Below are 20,330 nucleotides of genomic sequence, written 5' to 3' on the forward strand. Positions count from 1 at the left end.
CATTTTTATTTAGTGTGTGTGTGTGTGTGTGTGTGTGCATACCTGTATGCTTGTGTGTGTGTGTGCACACCATGGCATCCTTGTGGAGGTCAGAAAACAACTTACAGGAGTTGGTTTTCTCCAACATGTGGGTTTTAAGGATCGAACTATGACTTAGCATCAGATGTTTTAAACCAATGAGTTATCTTACTTTTCTTCTTTTAAAGTTATTTTATCATTTGTATCATCACAGTGAAAGCAGATGATGAATCCATGCCCTTAGCTGTCTGTTATTTCCATGTAATTGTGTTATAACAATACAAGTTAATAACAACTGTAGTACTGACAGCTTAACAGCTTAAGTCCTGTGCTCACAACGGTTCCTATGGATCTCTTCTCCCGTCCCATTGCTTCTTTCCTTGTGTAATGTGAAAGCGTCTGCTTTGTGTGGTGTGATGCGGATGCTATTGCTTGAGGGATCAGAGTGTATAAGTGAGTGAGTACTGACTGTGTGCTGACAAAAGCATCTTTTTTTTTTTTTGAAAGATTTATTTATTTTATATATGAGTACACTGTTGTTGTCTCCAGACACACCAGAAGAGGGCATCAGATCCCATTACAGATGGTTGTGAGCCACCATGTGGTTGCTGGGAATTGAGCTCAGGACCTCTCAGGAAGAACAGTCAGTGCTCTTAACCTCTGAGCCATCTAAGGAAGGATAGATGATGATGATGGTGATGATGATGATGATAATGATGATGATGGTGATGATGATGATGATAATTATGGTTTTGGTTTTCTTTTTTGAGACATGGTTTTTGGTTTCTTTTTTATAGCCCTGGCTGTTCAGGAACTTACAATGTAGATCAGGCTGGCCTCACAGAGATCCATCTTCCTCTGCTTCCTGAGTGCTGGGTTTGAAGGCATGCACCACATTGAGCAAGGATGGATTTATTTTAGCTCACAGCTCAGGCTTGAAAAGATGCAGTGCTGGGACAACTCTTGTCCGTGGCAGAGGATGTGAGGTTGCTTGGTCACATCTTACTGAGTCCGGAAGTGCAGGGCTCAGTTTGGAAACGGGCTGGGACATAGCCTTCAGAGCCTAATTCCTGGTGACCACTTCCTTCAGCTAGTCCTTACCTCTCCAAGTTTCTGCAGCCTTCTAGAACATCACCATCAGCTGGGGACTGTTCAAACACAGGGGCCCATGGGGGACATTTCATGTGCAGACCCTGACTATGAGTTGCCTCATTTCCTACTTCTGGCTCGCTCTTCAGAATCATTAAAAAAATGAATTTTAATTTTAGTTAGCCTATAAAATAGTGAGATTTTGTTTTCTTTTAACATTACAATAATATTTATTTTTTTTTTACTTGGCAAAAGTCATGAACTACATCTAAAAAAAGTTTATCTATTCCTTGAAAGATTTATACATATATGTGACATGTGTTGATAATATTCTCTCTTCACTCTTCCCATGACTTTCTGTGATATCTCCCTCTCAACTTCGTGCCTTCCTTTTGTATTTATTTGTTTATTAAAAAAGATTTATTTTATGTATATGAGTACACTGTAGCTGTCTTCAGACACACCAGAAGAGGCCATAGCATCCCATTACAGATGGTTGTGAACCACCACATGTTTCCCAGGAATTGAACTTAGGACCTCTAAGCCATCTCTCTAGCCCTTACTTATTTATATTTTAACCCACTGAGGCCAACAGGTGCTCATATGTGTATGGGTGTGCTGTCACCTACTTGGGCCATGATGGAAATTTTAATGGGCTTGATTCTGTGGAGGTGAGTTCCTGTGTGCAACAGCCATATCATGTCCAGAAGACGAGATCCTGAGGATTCATCTCCATCCTCCAGCCCTTACGTCTTTTTCGACTCCTCTTTGAAATGTATAAAGCTACTTGCTCATAGTGACTTACTCTTAGCACTTGAAACAGTGTCTGTGCTTTAATTACTACTCACTGCAATGAGAAGCCTTTCTGTGGCTGGAGAGACAGGTGGGTTGTTAAGGGCATTTGCTGGTCTTGTAGAAGACCTGAGCCTAGTTATCAGAACATACTTATGAGCTCACAACCATCTACAACTCCAGCTCTTCTGGCATATACATGGTGCACAAACATACGTGGACTAAATCATTCATAAAATATAAATAAATAAATCTTAGATAATGAAGCTTTTATGACTAGCAGCACAGATCTATTGATATATATATCAATGTAATATATATTATATATAAACACATATAATAAATATATATATTTAGAAGGCAGTTTGACATCATAACCATTTAGAAAAACATCAATTAGTTCTTCTCTGGTGCCCATGACTTCTGTAGCCATGGGTTTTGCCCATGTTTACAGCACCAGGCTTGGATTTCCTCTTATGGATCAGGTCAAAATTCCAGTGAAGAAATTGGGTTATTATGGTAGGCTTACCTCTATAAATGGTATTGCTACTGTTGTGTCAGTTGGCACATCTTGGTTGGCAGGTCGTGTTGTAGCACTCAGGGTTCAGTGCTAGACAAGACAAGTGATGTCTTTTCTCCCTCATCAGCCTGTGTCCCACCTTCCAGTGCTAGGAAATCTAACCATCAAGGAGAGTCATTTCAATACTGACTTTTCTGTGTTCTGCACCCCATGAGTGGTGTCTTCAGCAATAGGATCTTATATCTAGTTCTGTTAGAAGCCATAGCAGTGGTAGTAGCTATGTTATCTTGGGTTCCTCTGGAGCTTCTTTGACCAGTAATTTGATGGGAAGTTTCTTGGTTTTCTTTCTATTGCTGTGATACACACTCTGACCAAAGCAACTTGGGGAGGATGGGTTTATTTGGCTTCCACACATGCATCACAGCCCAGTGTGGAGGGAAGCCAAGGTAGGAACTCAAGCTGGATGGAAACCTGGAGGCAGGAATTGATGTCGAGACAATGGCAGAATGCTGCTTATTGGCTTGATTTCCACAACTTGCTCAGCTTTATTTATTTATTTATTTAGTTATTTATTTATTTAATACAACTCAGGACCACCTACCTAAGGGTGACAGCACCCACAGTGGGCTGGGACCTCCCACACCAATTATTAATAAAGAAAATGCCCCACAGATTTTTGCTGGTAGGTCAGTCAGATGGAGGCATTTTCTCAGTTGAGGCTCCTTCTTCGACTCTAGCTTGTGAAGTTGACAAAAAAACTACCCAGCACAGAAGGTGACCTGTGTGTTGCACAGAGATTTCCATTTAATAACCCATGTCTGCTGAGAGCAGCATTGCCCACCATGTGGGTGTTCTTGGTCAAACTTCCTTTTAAGAAATAGTTTTGAATTAGCTTGTAAACAAGTAGGGTTTCATAAGACTTCTTCATGCACTCTTAGTTTGGGCTAACTTACTCCTTACCTTTTCTCCATGTCTGTCCACGTCAATGTTTGAATCCTTACCTCCCACGTTCTCCCTCATTCTTTCATGTTACACATGTTTTGCTGTCCTCTTCTGTTACATAATGGATTTTTACCAGGGTTGCAAGATCTTGGGGTCCCAAGTAGCTTCTTCATGGACACCTTATTTTAATTAAGTCTCCTCTGGCCCCCAGTTCCTGGTCCCTGTTAGCTGCTGAACTCTTCTGATGCTAGCATTCTCTCTCTCTACTTTCATTTCACATGTATTTTATTGCATTCCTGTGTGTCCTGTCAGCCCAGTGGCTCATTGCTAGTATCTCTGCATGTACACATTCAAAGCTAGGACTCTGATACAAGAGAGGGCATGCAGCGCCTGGGTGAACTCAACTTGTATAACTTTTTCTACTTCTATTCATTTATATGCAAATTTCATGATTTAATTTTTTCCTCTATAACTAAGTAATATTTCTTTCACAGATGTATCACCTTTTCATTATCCATTTATCAGTTGATGGTCATTTGTCCTGAGTCTTTCCTAGCTGTGGTCAATAGAGTAGTGATGAGCATGGATGCATAAGTACCTCTGTAGTAAGAGATAAAGTCTTTTGGGCATATGCCCAGGAGTGGTGTAGATGGATTGTATGGTAGATATAGGGTAGGGGTTCATGAAAATGTTTAGTTGAGAAGCCAGGAAGAAAACCCAGCAAAATTCTGATTATTGGAACAAACAAACACACAACAACAAAACTACTAAAAATTAAAACAACCTCCAATTTGGATTTCTGCATGGGGCTGCCTGCTAAGTCCTAAACCATGGGCTAACTCTGGAATTTCCACTCATACAGATAGATAACATGCTTCTTCAACCAGAAAAATGGGGAGCGGAGAACAAACAGTGGCACTGAAGGAGGAAGCCAGGACAAAGCTGTATTTTTGGAGAGAGATGTCATTAAATCCAGAGCAGAGCATAGTTCCATAAGGCTCTGAAGGCCAAGAGCCTCCTGATAAAAAGATTTTAGTCCAGTTTAGACAAGTTGTAGCAGTGGATGTAAAAACATCGCCCTCCACTCCCCCTCTGCCCTCCTCACCCCCCAAAAGAAGCTTGGACCCATAACAGTCTGAGAGCCTTTCTGAAATCTCTGAGCTATGATATCAGAGAGTAGCAGGAAGCTCTACCCTGTGCCCATAGTCACATCGTATGATGTGTTTGTAGAAGCTCACTGACCTGATTGCAGTGCCTCATTCCTGGAACAGACAGACTCATTGTTGTCTGACAGCTGCCATGTACTGAAAAGAAGACATAAGCTCGAGAACCCACTATTTACCCTGACCATTTTCTACCATGGTCCAGATGCACTGTAATGGTAATGTGTTAGACAGGAGCTTAGGTAATGTATTTTTAGCCTTCCAGAGATGCAAGTATCCATCCAGAGATACTGTTTCCAAGTCCTTGTTCTTACTATTGAAGGCCAGAGCCAGAGTTTGTAGCTGTTAAGGTTTGTGGTCTCCTTGGGGATGCCCTTTAGGTCTTTGTGAATAATACAAGCATATACAAGGAGGAACTTGGGAAACGGAGCATCTATCACTTTCGATCAGCATACTATCTTTGACTTTCCAGAGTCCAGTAGACATATCCTATGGCCCAGATATTGCTATACTATCATTGATTCTTGCAATAGGAAAGATCTGGTCTTGTGTCCATTATTAACCACACTCCCAGGATTAGAGATAGAAAGACTTTTCCGGCCGTCTTCTTCAGTACCTGGGAGGAACCTAGCTCTGTTGTATGGGTACCCCAGTCTTTCTAGCTTCATACCTTTGGTCTTTGAGAATGTGGATCTTGGTAAGCTGGCTTATTGGACACGGCCTACTAAAAGCACCCTGCATGTCACATGTTACAATCTAGCTACTGAGTAACGACACCTTAATAAGTGTCCCTAGGTAAAATTACCTCCTTGAGGAAATGGGAAAGTTGTGCTGAGTAACCGTTCTACAGCCTGACTTCCTGTTTCTTCAGGCACAATACTAAGAATCTCTTCCCAAGGGGTGGGAATGAGGTAGCAGAAAGCGAGGGCGGTCCTTCCTTTTGGGAACCAAATGATCCAGGCAAACTACACGTCTGGATCCTTGCTTTCAACTCCAGGCAAGGTAGGTGCTTTCTGGGTCACAATACACTGTACAGAGAGGGTCTTACAGCCACACGAGGCAGGGAAGTGGAGAGCAGCAGGCCACCCTGTCATGTGTTGGGCCTTGGGGTACCATACTTTAGTATGATTGCCTTAGAAATTGGCCTGGACCCTGGTTTGCAGTTTGAAGTTGTTACCAGTTTAGGTTACGTGTTAGTAGTCCTAACAAGCTAGGACTGGTCACTCACCTACAGTAGGCCATGTAAACAGACAAGTAATTCTAGTAAAAGCCAGGGAAAGGATATATTCTCTATGATCTCATTGGGCAGAAAGAAAAAAAGGGTCTAGTGACTCCCCAGCCCATTTAGGGACCTGACATGGGGGTTAGGTTTAAGTAGAGGGCAAGGAGTATTTATAATTAAGTAGTCCTTCTCAGGGATGGTCTGCCCATCACTGTTGTCATGGCTCCAGTCTTTCCTGTCAAGTAGTCTGACAAGTTGTCAAAACTATGTGAAATCACTTTCTGAGAGACTTGTTTCCTCATTGGCTGGCATTGGGCTTCAGCCTTTTCCTTCTAGGGTGAGATTCTTGGAGAAATTCTGATTCTTTGTAGAATTCGTAGTCTCAGTAGTCTGTAGTTGAAGGAAGGGTCACAAGTGAACTGTTTCTTGAAACAAATACTTTTAGGTTTATTTTTTCTCTTTTATGTTGTATGAGTATTTTATGTGCATGGGTGTGCAACCCATGTGTGCCTCTATGCATAGAGGTCAGAGGAGGCCATTGGATCCCCAGGAACTGGAGTTCCAAGTGGTTGTGAGCTACCACGTGGGTACCGGGAACTGGACCTGGTCCTGTGCAATGGCGATGAGGGTTCTAAACTGCTGAGCCATCTTCCTAGCCTTGATTAGAATTGTTTAGAACGTCTTCATTTCTGCAGGGATGCTGTATGAAGGAGGAGTAGACTATGATTTGATGAAGGGAATGGGAAGCATGAGGGGTTGGGGCAGGAGCAAGCAGCTTTCCAATGAGCCCAAGTTTCCATACATGAGTCTCATTGTGCTTTCTTCGTATTCTTCCCCATCTATAACCCTCCCTTGTCTTCTTTCGTGATGGCCCATCCCTCCACTAAAAAGTCTGTTTTCATGTTGTGTGAGCGTATGTGTGTGTGTGTGTACATGCAAGCACTGCACATGTGTATTTATGTGTACATTTAATTCTGTGTTCCATAGATGAATGTAAATGTGGCATTTATCTTTTATTGTTCCTACTATTCTTTCTTGTGAACAATACTTTAAAAAAGATTTTATTATATGGGATTTTTGCCTGTGTGTATGTATGCACATGCCTGGTGTTCTCCGAGGCTGGAAGAGGGTATCAGGTCTTTGGAGAATGGAGTTGTGGACAGTGGTGAGCTGCCATGAGTGAGCTGGGAGTTGAACCTGGGTCTTCTAGAAGAGCAGTAAGTGCTCTTAAATGCTGAGCCATCTCTCCAGCCCCTGAACCACATTTTAGTTTATAGCCCCAGGAGTAAGGAAGTTTAGGGCATACGTGAAGCACTGATATAGCAATAACAAAGCTGTAGCGTAAGCAGGACCAGAGAGATGACAGTGGTTCAGTGTTTTGTTTTTATTTAGGAAATAAACTTACACTTTCATGAGTAAGGGGAAAGAGGACTGTCCAAGTTGGCATGGGGGAAGCCAAACCCTTGTTGGCTAAGTTGGCTTGGCCACCTGGATGTGGTTTTGAGCTCCAGGGCAGTGTTCTCACACTTGTGAAAAGCGGCTGTGTGACAGATCACAGTGACCAGGGCCTGGTGACCGACACATCAGTAAGGGGACCTTGTAGTGGTTGGAGGGGCTCCGGGCAGGGTGAGATCAACTCCAGGCACAGAGATCCCATGGGTACAGCTGCCCAGATGGAGCCCAGTGTGCCAGATCACTCTTCAGTGCACATTGTCACTGGCCTGGTTAAGGCTGTTAAAGTTGTTTCTTGATGGGATTTTATTGTGTGGCAGGAAAAGATATCTATGATGCATTTCAGAATCAGAATTCTAATTCTCACTCACAGTTTCATAAAAGTGAATATGAAAATGTATTTAGGTGGAATATGTATTCCATATCTCTATTACTACAATTTTCTTAGTTATAAAGGATTCCTTAAGAAGTTCCAGCTGGTAATAAGAACACATGCTCCACTATGTTCATAGCAGCCTTATTTATAATAGCCAGAAGCTGGAAAGAACCCAGATGTCCCTCAACAGAAGAATGGATACAGAAAATGTGGTACATTTACACAATGGAGTACTATTCAGCTATTAAAAACAATGGATTTATGAAATTCTTGGACAAATGGATGGATCTGGAGGATATCATCCTGAGTGAGGTTACCCAATCACAAAAGAAGTCATTAGATATGCACTCACTGATAAGTGAATATTAGCCCAGAAACATAGAACACCCAAGATACAATTTGCAAAACACAAGAAAACCAAGAAGAGGGAAGACCAATGGGTGGATACTTCATTCCTCCTTAGAATAGGGAACAAAATACCCATGAAAGGAGTTAGAGAGACAAAGTTTGGAGCTAAGACGAAAGGATGGACTATCCAGAGACTACCCCACCTGGGGATCTATCCATAATCAGCCACCAAACCCAGACACTATTGCATATGCCAGAAAGATTTTGCTGAAGGGACCCTGTTATAGCTGTCTCATATGAGGCTATGCCAGTGCCTGGAAAATACAGAAGTGGATGCTCACAGTCATCTATTGGATGGAACACAGGGCCCCCAATGGAGAAGCTAGAGAGAGCACCCAAGGAGCTGGAGGGGTCTGCAACCCTATAGGTGGAACAACAATATGAACTAACCAGTACCCCCAGAGCTCATGTCTCTAGCTGCATATGTAGCAGAAGATGGCCTAGTTGGCCATCATTGGGAAGAGAGGCCCCTTGGTATTGCAAACTTTATATGCCCCAGTACAGAGGAACGCCAGGGCCAAGAAGTGGGAGTGGGTGGGTAGGGGAGCAGGGCAGAGGGAGGGTATAGGAAACTTTTGGGATAGCATTTGAAATGTATATAAAGAAACTATCTAATAATAAATAAATAAATATAAAAAATAAATATGAAAACAACAACAACAACAACAAAAGGATTCTTTAAATCTTGAACTCGCAGGAGAAGCTTTTCAGTGATTTTGAATTATAGAGTTTTCATTAGTTATGGTAATTGATTAGTGGGCAGCAGTAGTAGGCAAAAGGTTGTGGTAAGCCTCAAATTCAGTCAACATTTAAATATCATTTAAAGTGACTTTAAAGATAGGCTATTGAATGGACTGCAGATAAATTTTATTTCCTGTGTTCCTCAATATTCAGGAGCTTTTTTTTTTTTCCCAAATAGATTTCTGAAGAAAACAAAGTATTATGATTTAGTGGCACTGTTATTAACATTCTTGCTAAAATATAGCCTGGAGAGATGGTTATTTGTTTTTAAAAAAGCAAACTGTTAGCTGAACTTAAAAAAATGGGTAAAGCATGCTAGCTCCCGGCTTCCCTGTCTTCTCCCCTTTCCCAGCCTTCTGCTTTGTGGTTTAAAGAGTAAACTGGCATCGCAAGACTGTGAGAACAGCACAGACGCGATGCCTTTCCTGGGCTCCCGGCTTCCTTTCATGTATGGCCATTGCTTGTTTTGTACTGACGTGTGCTCTGATGTTAACTTTGTTTTATATTTAAAAAGATTGTAATTTATTGTTAAAGGGTTTATTTATTATTATTATTTTATTTATTTATTTATTTATTTATTTATTTATTTATTTTTGTTTTGTTTTGTTTTTCGAGACAGGATTTCTCTGTTTAGCCCTGGCTGTCCTGGAACTCACTCTGTAGTCCAGGCTGGCCTCGAACTCAGAAATTCGCCTGCCTCTGCCTCCCAAGTGCTGGGATTAAAAAGGTTTTATTTATTTTTGTGTGTGTGTGTGTGTGTGTGTGTGAGAGAGAGAGAGAGAGAGAGAGAGAGAGAGAGCGTGAGGTTGGAGGTCAGAGATGATGCTGGATCCCCAGGAGCTGCAGTTGTAGGCAATAAATGAACCTCGTTTTCTTGCAAGCACTCTGAACTGCTGATCCATCTCTCTAGCCCCCAACTTTAGGTTTTAAAATAGCATGCATATTCTGCCGTGATTTTGTTTTTTCTACTTTAGGTCTTTTACAGTGGTCTCTCCTGCCTTCTTTTTCTCTCACACATTTCCTCGCTCCTTTTCCCCCAGTGATTCTCTGCAGTTCAGCACACTTCGCTTCCTACACCATTTTCTGTAACTTGTCTTTATCTCTCTATAGCAGTCTTCTCATCTGTTTCATCTTTTATTGTTGCCACATGCTCTGCTCATGTACTCGGTTCCTAAAGAGCGAGCGAGCGAGCTGCCGAGTGAGCAGGTTAAAGCAGCTCACCGTTAGCTCAGCAATGGGGTTGCTTGTGTCTAAACAACCCAGCACACAATGACCAACCATTGAAGTATTCTGTTGCTGTTATGTTTCTTTATAATTTGAGGCAAGGCCTCTCCTACATAGCTTTGGATGGTCTAGAACCTGCTATGTAGATCAGCCTGGCCTTGAGCTAACAGAGATCCCCCTGCCTCTGCCTCCTAAGTGCTGGGAATAAAAAGGCAGGCACCGTCTTGCCTGGCTATTTTTAATTTAACCTAATTTTTGTTGTTTTTCTTTGCATGTGTCTTTGTCTGTGTGAGTGTATGACATATGAATGTATGTTGTTTTTAAAATAAAATCCAAAACATTTCAATTTACCAAATGAAAACTCAGGAGCCAGAGGCTGTGGTGAAAACCTGCTGGCTTAGAGAGGCAGGGAAAGGAGTCAGCTGACCTTCCTATTCCACTGAGGTCACAGAGCTCTTCTCCCCTATGCTCTCTTAAATACACTTCAGCTCAAAGACCCTTCTGTCTCTTTCCTGGGTTTTCTTACAGTCACTCCCTGTCAGCTGGTTGCTTGTTCTGCCTCTTGACTTATTTTAGCTCTTGTTTACAGAAAGAGCTTGGGTTAAGTGTGTGCTAGGGCTGAGCCACACCACCACAAGAAACAGGTTTTTCCAGTTCACAGTCTCGGGGTTCACAGTGTGACCAAATATCCTCCAACAAATGTGGATGCTTGTGGAGACTAGAAGAGGGTGTCAGAGAGTTACAGATGGTTATGAGCCAGCTGATGTCAGGCCTTCTGGGAGGGCAGCAAGCACCCTCACCCTGAGTCGTTTCTCCAGCCTCTAGGTAGTCTTAATGTTTAGCAGACTTGCGATTCTGCTGTATTGTGTTTTTTCTAAGGTGTCCCTCTGGGGCCTTTCTGTCTCTTCCATTTGGCTTTTCAGGTTTCCTGTATTATCTTAGCGCCTGTCTTAACATCCTCCTTGGAATTTCTGAGGCTTCTCTTCCATTGTGATCCCCTTGATTTCTAATCTCTTGCCCCCCATCATTCCATTGGTTGTATTGTAAAGCAGCTTCTTGGAGAACTTGCGTATCAGGGCAGTTTGTAGGCACACTAAGAACATGGCTTTTTGTCTTTACCTCCTTTTCATAGATCAGCTGGTTATTCAGTCAGTTCAGATGTTGGGCAATGTGTAGTTATTTGATTCCTGATCTTTTTCATGTTCTATGGTTTCCTCTGGAAACTCATCTGCGTGTGAAATCAGAGGCAGTTGACATTTTTACTTTATTATATGTGTTTCTAGAGACTTACTCTATAATACATGATGAAATAATAGTATGTATGACTTCTGTACTCTCTGGACACTCCTCTTGATCTAGTGTTCAGTAATCTCCAGATGCTAGGCCTGCTGTGGGTTGTTTTAGTCTGGAACTTTGAGCATTTATATGTTGGGACTCTTTAGTTGACTTTCTGATTTACATATCTTGATTATTATTTTAATTTTATTTATTTTACTCCACAGCTTCCTGTCCCTCCTCTCCTCTCAGACTCTTGACCCCTCCACCATCTCTCCTCCCAGTCCTCCACTTCTTTTCAGAAAACTGGCCTTGATGGATATCAACCAGTCATGGCATATCAAGTTGCAGTTATGACTAGGCACCTCCTCTTCTAGTAAGGCTAGACAAGACAACCCAGTAGGGGGAAGAGTCCCAAAGGTGGGCAACAGAGTCAGAGACAGCTCCTGCTCCCACTGTCCCTGCTTCCACTGTCCCTCATGAAGATCAAGCTATACAATGTAACATATTTGAGGAGGCCTTAGGCCAGCCTCATACAGGTGCTCTGGTTGGTAGTTCTGTCTCTGTGAGTCCCTGTGGTCCAATGTTAGTTGACACTGTAGGTTTTCTCTTGGTGGTGTTGACCTCTCCAGCTCCTACAATCCTTCCTCTTTCTCTTTTGCAGGATTCCCCAAGCAATGTGTAATGTTTGGCTGTGGGTCTCTGTATCTGTCTTGACCAGTTTCTGGGTGAAGCTTCTCTGATGGCAGTTGGGTTAGGCACCAATCTATGAGCATAGCAGAATGTCATGAGGAATCAGTTCATTGACTTTTTTTTTTTCCAGTTGCGTTTGCTTCTATCCTATATCCAGTTTCTGGTTCCTGGACACCCAGGCAGTATCAGGAGTGAGCTCCCATTCATGACATAGATCCCAAGCTGGACAAGTCATTAGTTGGCCATTACCACAGTTTCTGTGCCACCTTTATCCCCTAGAAATCTTGTAGGCAGGACAAATGATAGGTCAGAGGTTTTGTGGCTGGGTTGGTGTCCTAATTCCTCCACTGGAAGTCCTGCCTGGTTACAGCAAATGGCCCATTCAGGGTCCGTACCTCTCCCCCCAGTCACCCTCATCAATTCCTGGGAGTTTCCATTGCCATAGGTTTCTAACTTATGTCTACCCATTTTCATTGTTTTGTTCACTTTCCAAGATGTTATAAGTGTAGCAAGTAAGTTTCCTATACACGTTTATTAGATTTAGCTAATTTACCTTGGGATATCTCCGGTTCAAAAGGCAACATGCAACACACTTGTTTGCATTGCACCCTGAGGGGGGAAAGTCTATTTGGAGTATGGGCGAGTGTCATAGAACATTAGCTTCTTATTTTTCCTTTAGCCCGAGTGCAGTGCTGATTTTGTCACAGAGTCATCCTAATCCCCCGTGTTACAGCTTAAAAGGGAAGAGATGGCTCTATCGGAGTTATGAGGAAGATCTCAGGCTAAAAATAGTGACAGTAATGGAATTAATGTTATTCATATGCATGTGAACTTTCAAAGTGCAGCACTTAGGCGCTGCCTTCTATTATATGCACACATGAGCATATACACAGTGGAATGTGGTAGCTCTTCCCTACAATCTCTGCTTGGGAGCCTGTTAAGCCAGCAGAGTAGATGACAAAAGGAGACCCAGGCCAATACAAGCTGCACGTCGAGACTTTCTAAGAAAGAAAACAAAACTAAACCAATGGAAACACAGTTTAATACCAGCCTGGATATTTAAATAGTAAACTTTTTTTTTGTAATGAAATTTATCCTTGTAGCACAGTCCAAGAATGGAGTCATGCGAGACTTCTGAACGCTTGTGAGAAAACTCTAATGAGTCTCGTGATCCTAGTGTCTTCAAAACACAGAACTGTTCTTCAGTTGTGTTTCTGTGCTCCTCCCCGGTGTAGCAGATAGGAGTGAGTTTTCTTCAGCTGTTGTTAGTCATATGCCTCCGTGGAAACAAGTTTTGCCACCTGTGGCTTGTTTTGTGATTGAACACCTTATTCGGTGACTCTTCTTAACCCCCAGAATACCATTGGCCTGGTGCTGTGACTAAAGTTGGCTATTGCATGAGACTTTTGTAGGACACCTTTCTAGGCCCCATTCTCCGAGGTTCACACTGCCAACTAGAGTAGCAAACATGTCCTTAAAGTAAATGAAGTATAGTTTGATTTTTTTCCATTTTAAATTTTGTGTATGTTCTATTTGGAGGATTAAAAACATTTGCTTCATTTCTGTTGTATGTTGATAATCTTATCACTAATTTGAAGATAATTTTCTTGGGGGCTTGGAAGATGGCTCAGTCAATAAGAGCATGTGCTCTGTAAGTGTGAGAACCTGAGTCTGTACCCCCACTATCCATGTAGGAGGTCAGGGATGGCTAGGCAGCCCAAAACAATGAGGTTCTGAGTCAGTAGGAGGACATGATGTCCCGCTCTTGCCTCTGTGAGCTCACAGGTGTGTTCACTTGCATCCTCGTGAGCTTGCAACACGTGCGCTCCAGTGCTCATTCTCTCTCTCTCTCTCCCTTCATCCCTCCCTCTCTCCCTCTCTCCTTCCCTCCTCCTCCTCCTCTTCTTCTTCTCTCTCTCTTGAGGCTGTTTCTGAGCTGACAGAATTGAGATGGGTGGATTTTGTTCATCCAAAAAATAATATTGAGACCTCATCAATACTATCCCAGTCTCTTTGCTTGTTACCTTGGACAGTTCAGATACCTACTGCCAAAGGGGAAATGTTAATCCCTTAGTCTTTCATTCAAGAGTGCATACATCTTTTAATTTGTAAAAAGGAAAAGTGGGCATTAAGAAGCCTTTTGGCATGGTACACAGAACATCACCAACTTGTGTGAAAGAGAAGTACATCTGAAAAAAAACCTGCTCTGACATTTTTAACTTTTCAGATTAGAAAGAGAATATTTCTCCCAAAACAAGAAACTAAATGAAGAGATCGAAGACCAGAAGAAAGTAATTATAGATCTTTCAAAGAGACTCCAATATAATGAAAAAAGTTGCGGTGAGCTACAGGAGGAACTTGTAATGGTAAGGATAAAGATAAAACCCCTATGGCAATGGCTTTATTGGGCCATATTTGATGTGAAGCAAGTTTATCCCCTCTCCCCGCCATGTATCATGAGATGATAGTGTGAAAGTAATTTCAGTGTCATTGTTAAAAATTTCAAACTGAAAGTACTGATTTCATCAAATATATACATAATAAAAAACTCACGAACTTGAAACAGTTGGGAAAAGCCAAATGAATTAATAACAAGTCTGAATTATAGAATATTTTAAAATGTATTCAAGGTTATTATTTTTTCTTTCTTATTGAAATGCACAGAACAATATTATCTAGGTGGAGGAAAAAAATCAATAATTTGATAATTTTAGTGACTTCATTTTCTAATCATTTTTTACATTTGCATTACATCATAAAAACATCTAATCAAATTGATTAATATGAGTATGCTAGCTACCAGACAATTTTTTTTTATTCTACAATACTGATGTTTCTTGTGAACCACCCTTTGTTTGAGACGTGCCAGTGTCTCCCTGTTGCATTAGAATACATCCACCTTCTTGTCATATAATCTAAGACTCTTCATTTTGGGTTTTATGTAAACCTCTTTAGCTGCCTGTCCTTTCAGTTGTCAGAATTCTGCTGGATCTTTTACACGGTTTCATAATTTTTACTTTTCAGATTGTATTTTTGTCCTAATTTGACTAAAATGCTCTTTGCTGTTTATTACCAAGTGCCTGTGTATCCTGTGAGGTCTGTGGGAGCCACAGGTGGGGAGAAGCCATAATTGGTAGCAACACTGTATTTGCTCAAGCCTGTCTCAGCACGCACACTTCCTCAGAGGCCTGGCTTCCCACTCAGTTATGTCCCGCAGCTCTTACGGATTTTATATTGTGGACAATGGTTATTATATCTTCTTTTCAAAAGGATAGAAAAAAGGTTTATTAAGACTTAGTGGCCAAATCAATGCTTCCAAGAAGAAGGGTAATTATAAGCTTAAATTAAAACTCTTCAGTATTTAAAACATATTTTTGAGACTTAAAAGAAATTGTGTGTGTATGAGTGTTGGCCTGAATGTATGCTTATGTACTACATCCATGTAATGTTTAAGGAAGAAACAACCCAAAAGGGTGTTGGATCCTCTGGAACTGGAACTAGAGACAGTTGGGAGCCATCATGTAGGTGCTGGGCATCAGACCAGGGCTCACTGGAGAGCAGCAGTGTTCTTAACCTCTAGGCCATCTCTCAAATGTTCCAATGTTATATAGATTCCCTCTTCATCATGAGATGGGCAGTGTGCTCAGACTCAGGGGATAGCTTGGCTTGCCTTGTGAATCATTTGTCATCAGAATTTAGGATTTGGAAAGTTGTGACATTCAGTGATATGGGAAACACAGATATCATGGACTGTTCTATTCCCCCCCACGATTTGTATTTAAACTCTTACATTCCAGGCAAGCGCTTGGGCCATGGAGCTGTGTTGTTTGTGCATGCCTTGGTTCTTAACTCTTAGTTCAAAAGGATGGATAGGTGGAGAAGAATAGCCTAGGGTGGTTGAGCTGGTTGCTGAGTTTGGTCTGCTTGCTTACTAATCATTGTTTTCAGTAGTATGGAAGTGGGTCAGAGGTAGGAGTGCAGAGTTCAGATTATCTCTGATTTAAGTAGCACAGTTTCTCCTAGTTCTGGCCTGGAACTGTAATAAGTAGGTTAAAAAAAAGCAAGATTTTAATTTAATTCACTACAGAGTTGATGGGTGTTTTGTGATCAGAAAATTTACTTGGTTGCAATAGATTTTTATTTTAATTTGACTTTTGCATGTTGATGAATAGTCTAGGGCAAGTTGCAGCTCATTAGAAACCTTTGCTTGCTTGGCAGTCTTCCTATTAAACATTATTGTTTTGGTAAGAGTGCTGAAAGTTGTAGACCAATTGTTTTTTTAAAACTTGATAGGTCACTATCAAGCACTAAAAGCAGTTGCAGAACTAATGAGATGTTAAAAAAAATTACTGGGTTGCCATCTAAGCGATGATGTACTGTTTCAGGTTGTGTGGTTCAAATTAATAATGTTTTCTCTTCTTCCCTCTCTCAAATCCTTTGTATCTTATTTTTATTGTTATTTTAAAGTTAGCACACAGTGACGAGTTTCTTTTCTATAGTTATTCTTTTCTATTGCTGCAATGAAATACACTAACGAATGTGATGAGGGAGTCATGGCAGCAGGACTTGAGGGAGTTGGTCACATTTCATCTGCAGTTCAGAAGCAGGGTGATGAGTGCTTGGGACAAGCTGGAGCCAGCCCAGGGAGTAGCACACGGCAGTGGGCGGGTCTTCCCACCCCAGCTGACACACAGCAGTGGGCGGGTCTTCCCACCCCAGCTGACACACAGCAGTGGGCGGGTCTTCCCACCCCAGCTGACACACAGCAGTGGGCGGGTCTTCCCACCCCAGCTGACACACAGCAGTGGGCGGGTCTTCCCACCCCAGCTGACACACAGCAGTGGGCGGGTCTTCCCACCCCAGCTGACACACAGCAGTGGGCGGGTCTTCCCTTCCCACCCCAGCTGAACCTTATCCCTTACAGTCAGGCCTTATCAAGCTGAGAAGTCCACCATATCAAGCTGATAGTTGAGATTAACCGTCGGAATTTCACTTTGGCGTTTTCATGCATGTATCATTTTGTCTTTTTCTTATGTCTTACTCTTTTTATCTCTTTGCTGTTTTTTTCTTCCCTGTTACCTTTCTCTTTCAACTTTCATTTTTGTTGTTGTTTATTTCTGCATCCTGAGGCTTGAACCCTTGAACCCTTTAGTGTTAGGCAAGTGCTGTACCACTGAGTTTATATCACCAGTCCTGCAGCTTTTTGTGTTTTCGGCTTCTTTTAAAGTTTCCTTTTATTTATTACTGTCGTGTGTATGTGTGTGTATGTGTTTTGTGCGTGTGTAGATCAGAGGACAGCTTTTGGATGTTGGCTGTCTCCTTCCATTGTGGGTTCTGGGGAGTCAAAGTCCTGAGTGTCAGGCTGGGGCAGAGGCTCTCCCGCTGAGTCATTGTGCTGACCCTGGTTAAAATTACTGTTCTGTTTCCTTACCTAACTGTATTAGCAAACTTGAATATCCTTTATTGACAAATTAATTAAATGAAAATTCTATTGCTAATAAGTATATTTTTATTTCAACAAAGTTATTAGCTTATTGCATTTCCTAAATTCTATTGCTATATTCTTTTGATTTTCGTATTCCTCTGTCATTGCTGTCAGTAAATCTTGGTACGCTGATAATAAAGAAAAGACAGGAAGCTGAAAACTAGTGGATTTTTGAATGATCTGTTTTTGTTAATACAGTTCATTTTCACAGTTGAGCACCCACATGTAGGTGTGTATAAGTATGTGTTCTGAGGACGCTCATGCCCACCCTTGCATGGTTCCCTCCCCATTGCCGGCAACTCCACTCTCCCTATAAGGGCCTTCCCATGTCTTTTGTTTAGTCTTGTGACTCAGTTTAACCAGGCCTGTCCACATGAGTTCAAGTGCAGAGCTATTCTTTGGAACACTGGGCTCAGCAGTAACTACACAATTGAAAGACAGTTACTCTCTCACTTCTAGCATTTCTAAGTAGCCAATCCATCCCTATGGAGGAACAGGTCTCCAGGAGCCCCTCCTCCATCTGACTGACTGTTGACAGGCCTAGTCAAAATTCATCGGTCTAGGTGCACGCAAGTGCACTTCCTGTGAGTTCATGGTTGCAGTGGCCATGTCATGCCTATAGGATAGCATTTTATAGCTCGCCTGTCTATCATGCAGCTCTTATTTTCTTTCTGCCTCCACTTTTACAGTGTACTCCCAGACACAGACTTGGTGAGGGCAGTGTCCTGGGGTTGGACACTCAGCAGTCACTTATTCTTAGCATTTTGAACAGACTCTGTTTACAGCCATCCACTGCAAAAAGAAACTCTGATATGGCCAAAGACAGCACACAATGTTTAAAATATTTATTAAATAACAATTTAATAAAATTAGCGTAGTATGTTTCCCTCAGGACCTATGACCTTCCCAGATTTGACTTTTTGTCCTGGTTTGTGGAAGCAGACATGGTTTCTCTCCTCTGCTTGGACCTCAAATCCAGTCAGAAGATAGTTTGTTAATCTCTTTTCTAACTTAGTTTGAACTATTAACTTCATACAACCTAGCTATCCCTGAGAAGGGAGTGTATCAGGAGAAGGAATGCCCAGCTGAGACTGGCCTGTGGGCCTGTCTGTGGGGATTGTCTTGATTGTTAACTGATGTAGGAAGACCCAGTCCACTGTGAGCGACGCTGTTCCCTGGGAAGGGGTTCCACGGCTGTAAGAAAGCTATCTAGGGATGAGCAAACTGGCCAGCAGGCAGCATTCCTCCGTGGTTTGAGTCCCTGCCTCAGCTTCCCCCAGAGATGTACAGTTAACCGAACCCTGAAACAAACCCATATTGCTTTTGGTCGGAGTGCTGTATCACAGCAACGGAGATGAGAGTAGAACACTCCCGTAAGTCAAGCTCCTACTGTACCAGTGGGCACATCTTGTCTGGCAGGCTGAATCTCAAGATCTACACTGGGTAAAACTGGGTGAGTGTTCTCCGCAAAGCCTGCGCTGCACCTTCAGGTACTATGTACAATAGCCAGCAGGGAGGGAGCTTCCAGCTTGGTTCCATATTGATTCTTCTATGTTTGCAACCAGTGTGCACGGTGTCTTCAGCATCAGGGTACCCCTCCTAATTCTGAGGGCAACCAAGAGCAGTTGTAGCAGCCTTTACAGCGTGGGGGCTTCTGAGGCCTTTCTGACCAACAGATGGCAGGGAGGCATCCCACCCGCCGCTGGCGTTTTTATGTCCTCACTCATGGCTTCTGGGATTGGAATTATCCACCCATGTAGCTGGTCTTTTGCTACTTTGTGGGTTCTTTTTTCTTCTACATTATCCACTCCCTCTTCCATTCTTTCAATCCCTTAACATTAGATAGAAGAGACAAAAGGACAGAGAGGAGAGGGGGATGGTGTTATCTTCAGATTGCTTCCTGCTGACTAGGGGCGTCAATTCCTTGGGGAAAGTTTGATCTTCCCTGTCAGGCTATCTAATTTCTTCTTGTTGTTTCTATTTTGTGTATGACGACTTAACAAACAGCAACTGATGGCATCCAACCACAACCAGCCACCAGTAACCTGTCCACTCTCAGGGCCCTAGCATTTATATACCCTCTAAAGAGTCCACAGAATCTCAAACATCACCCAAAGAAACTGCAGCTGGCAAATCATGCCCTTACTAGAGCATGAGGCAAATCATAGTCAGCTGCTGTGGACAGTCTGAAGTGGTCCCATGTCCCACACCTGGTAGTAAAACAAAAACATATCCTTATAGTATTTCTGTGTTTTTAAAAGAAACCCAAATTGCCACTACCCCTATGTTTTCGTTTTCTCTGTTTCTTATTATGGTAAAATATATGAGTATAAACTTTATATTATTAGCCTTTTGTAGTGCAAAGTTATCTACACATGTTTTTATACACCCCTTTATTGATTTTGTTCTCAGCATACGGAGACAAGGTGCTAGGTAACACCTGGTTGGATTGCTTCTGCCTTCAGCCAGGTGGAGGGGCAGCCAAGGCTGGCCTAACATCAACCTCAGCTTCCGCATGCACAGTGCCCACACCTACATACGTGTACACACACACACACACACACACACACACACACATGACACCCCCAAACTAGGAAAAAGAAAACAAAAATGAAATTATCTAATAAAAAATTTAAAGCCACAAAATAGGGTTTTTGTGTTGTTATATCTTAAAACTCTGTCTGATGCTTTGAATTAATACTTTTTCTTATGAGGAGAATTTGACTCACGAAGAAACTTTTACCTCTTGCTTTTTTGGCTTATTAATTTTGGGAACAAAGTTGTTTCTGTGGTCCTCTGTAATCTTTCTGAAATTTATTTTAATCGTAGGCATTTTGATTTTATAAGATAAATGTGTAACATAAGCCTCTCATGGATAGTTCACTCTTCATACCAACAGTACGTTTCTAGTTTGGGTCCTGTTCACGTCT

The 20,330-nt window shown here is 42.0% G+C and overlaps 1 protein-coding gene and 1 pseudogene across 7 annotated transcripts in view; one reads left to right on the top strand and one right to left on the bottom strand.

Moving 5' to 3' along the window:
- Ccdc171 (coiled-coil domain containing 171) overlaps positions 1-20,330 on the top strand; it is a 340,735-nt gene that overhangs the window by 81,274 nt on the left and 239,131 nt on the right. For 6 of the 7 annotated variants that reach the window (XM_006537992.3, XM_006537991.3, NM_001355378.1 and 3 more), the window contains one exon: positions 14,143-14,281. The exons of the other annotated variant lie outside the window; for it this stretch is intronic. In XM_006537992.3, coding sequence (XP_006538055.1) covers positions 14,143-14,281 — 139 coding nt within the window. The remainder of the gene's footprint in view (positions 1-14,142; positions 14,282-20,330) is intronic. 7 annotated transcript variants of the gene reach the window in all.
- Positions 4,334-5,537, bottom strand: Gm18687 (predicted gene, 18687; annotated as a pseudogene).

This window comes from Mus musculus, chromosome 4 (genome assembly GCF_000001635.26).
Source record: "Mus musculus strain C57BL/6J chromosome 4, GRCm38.p6 C57BL/6J".
Lineage (NCBI taxonomy): Eukaryota > Metazoa > Chordata > Mammalia > Rodentia > Muridae > Mus > Mus musculus.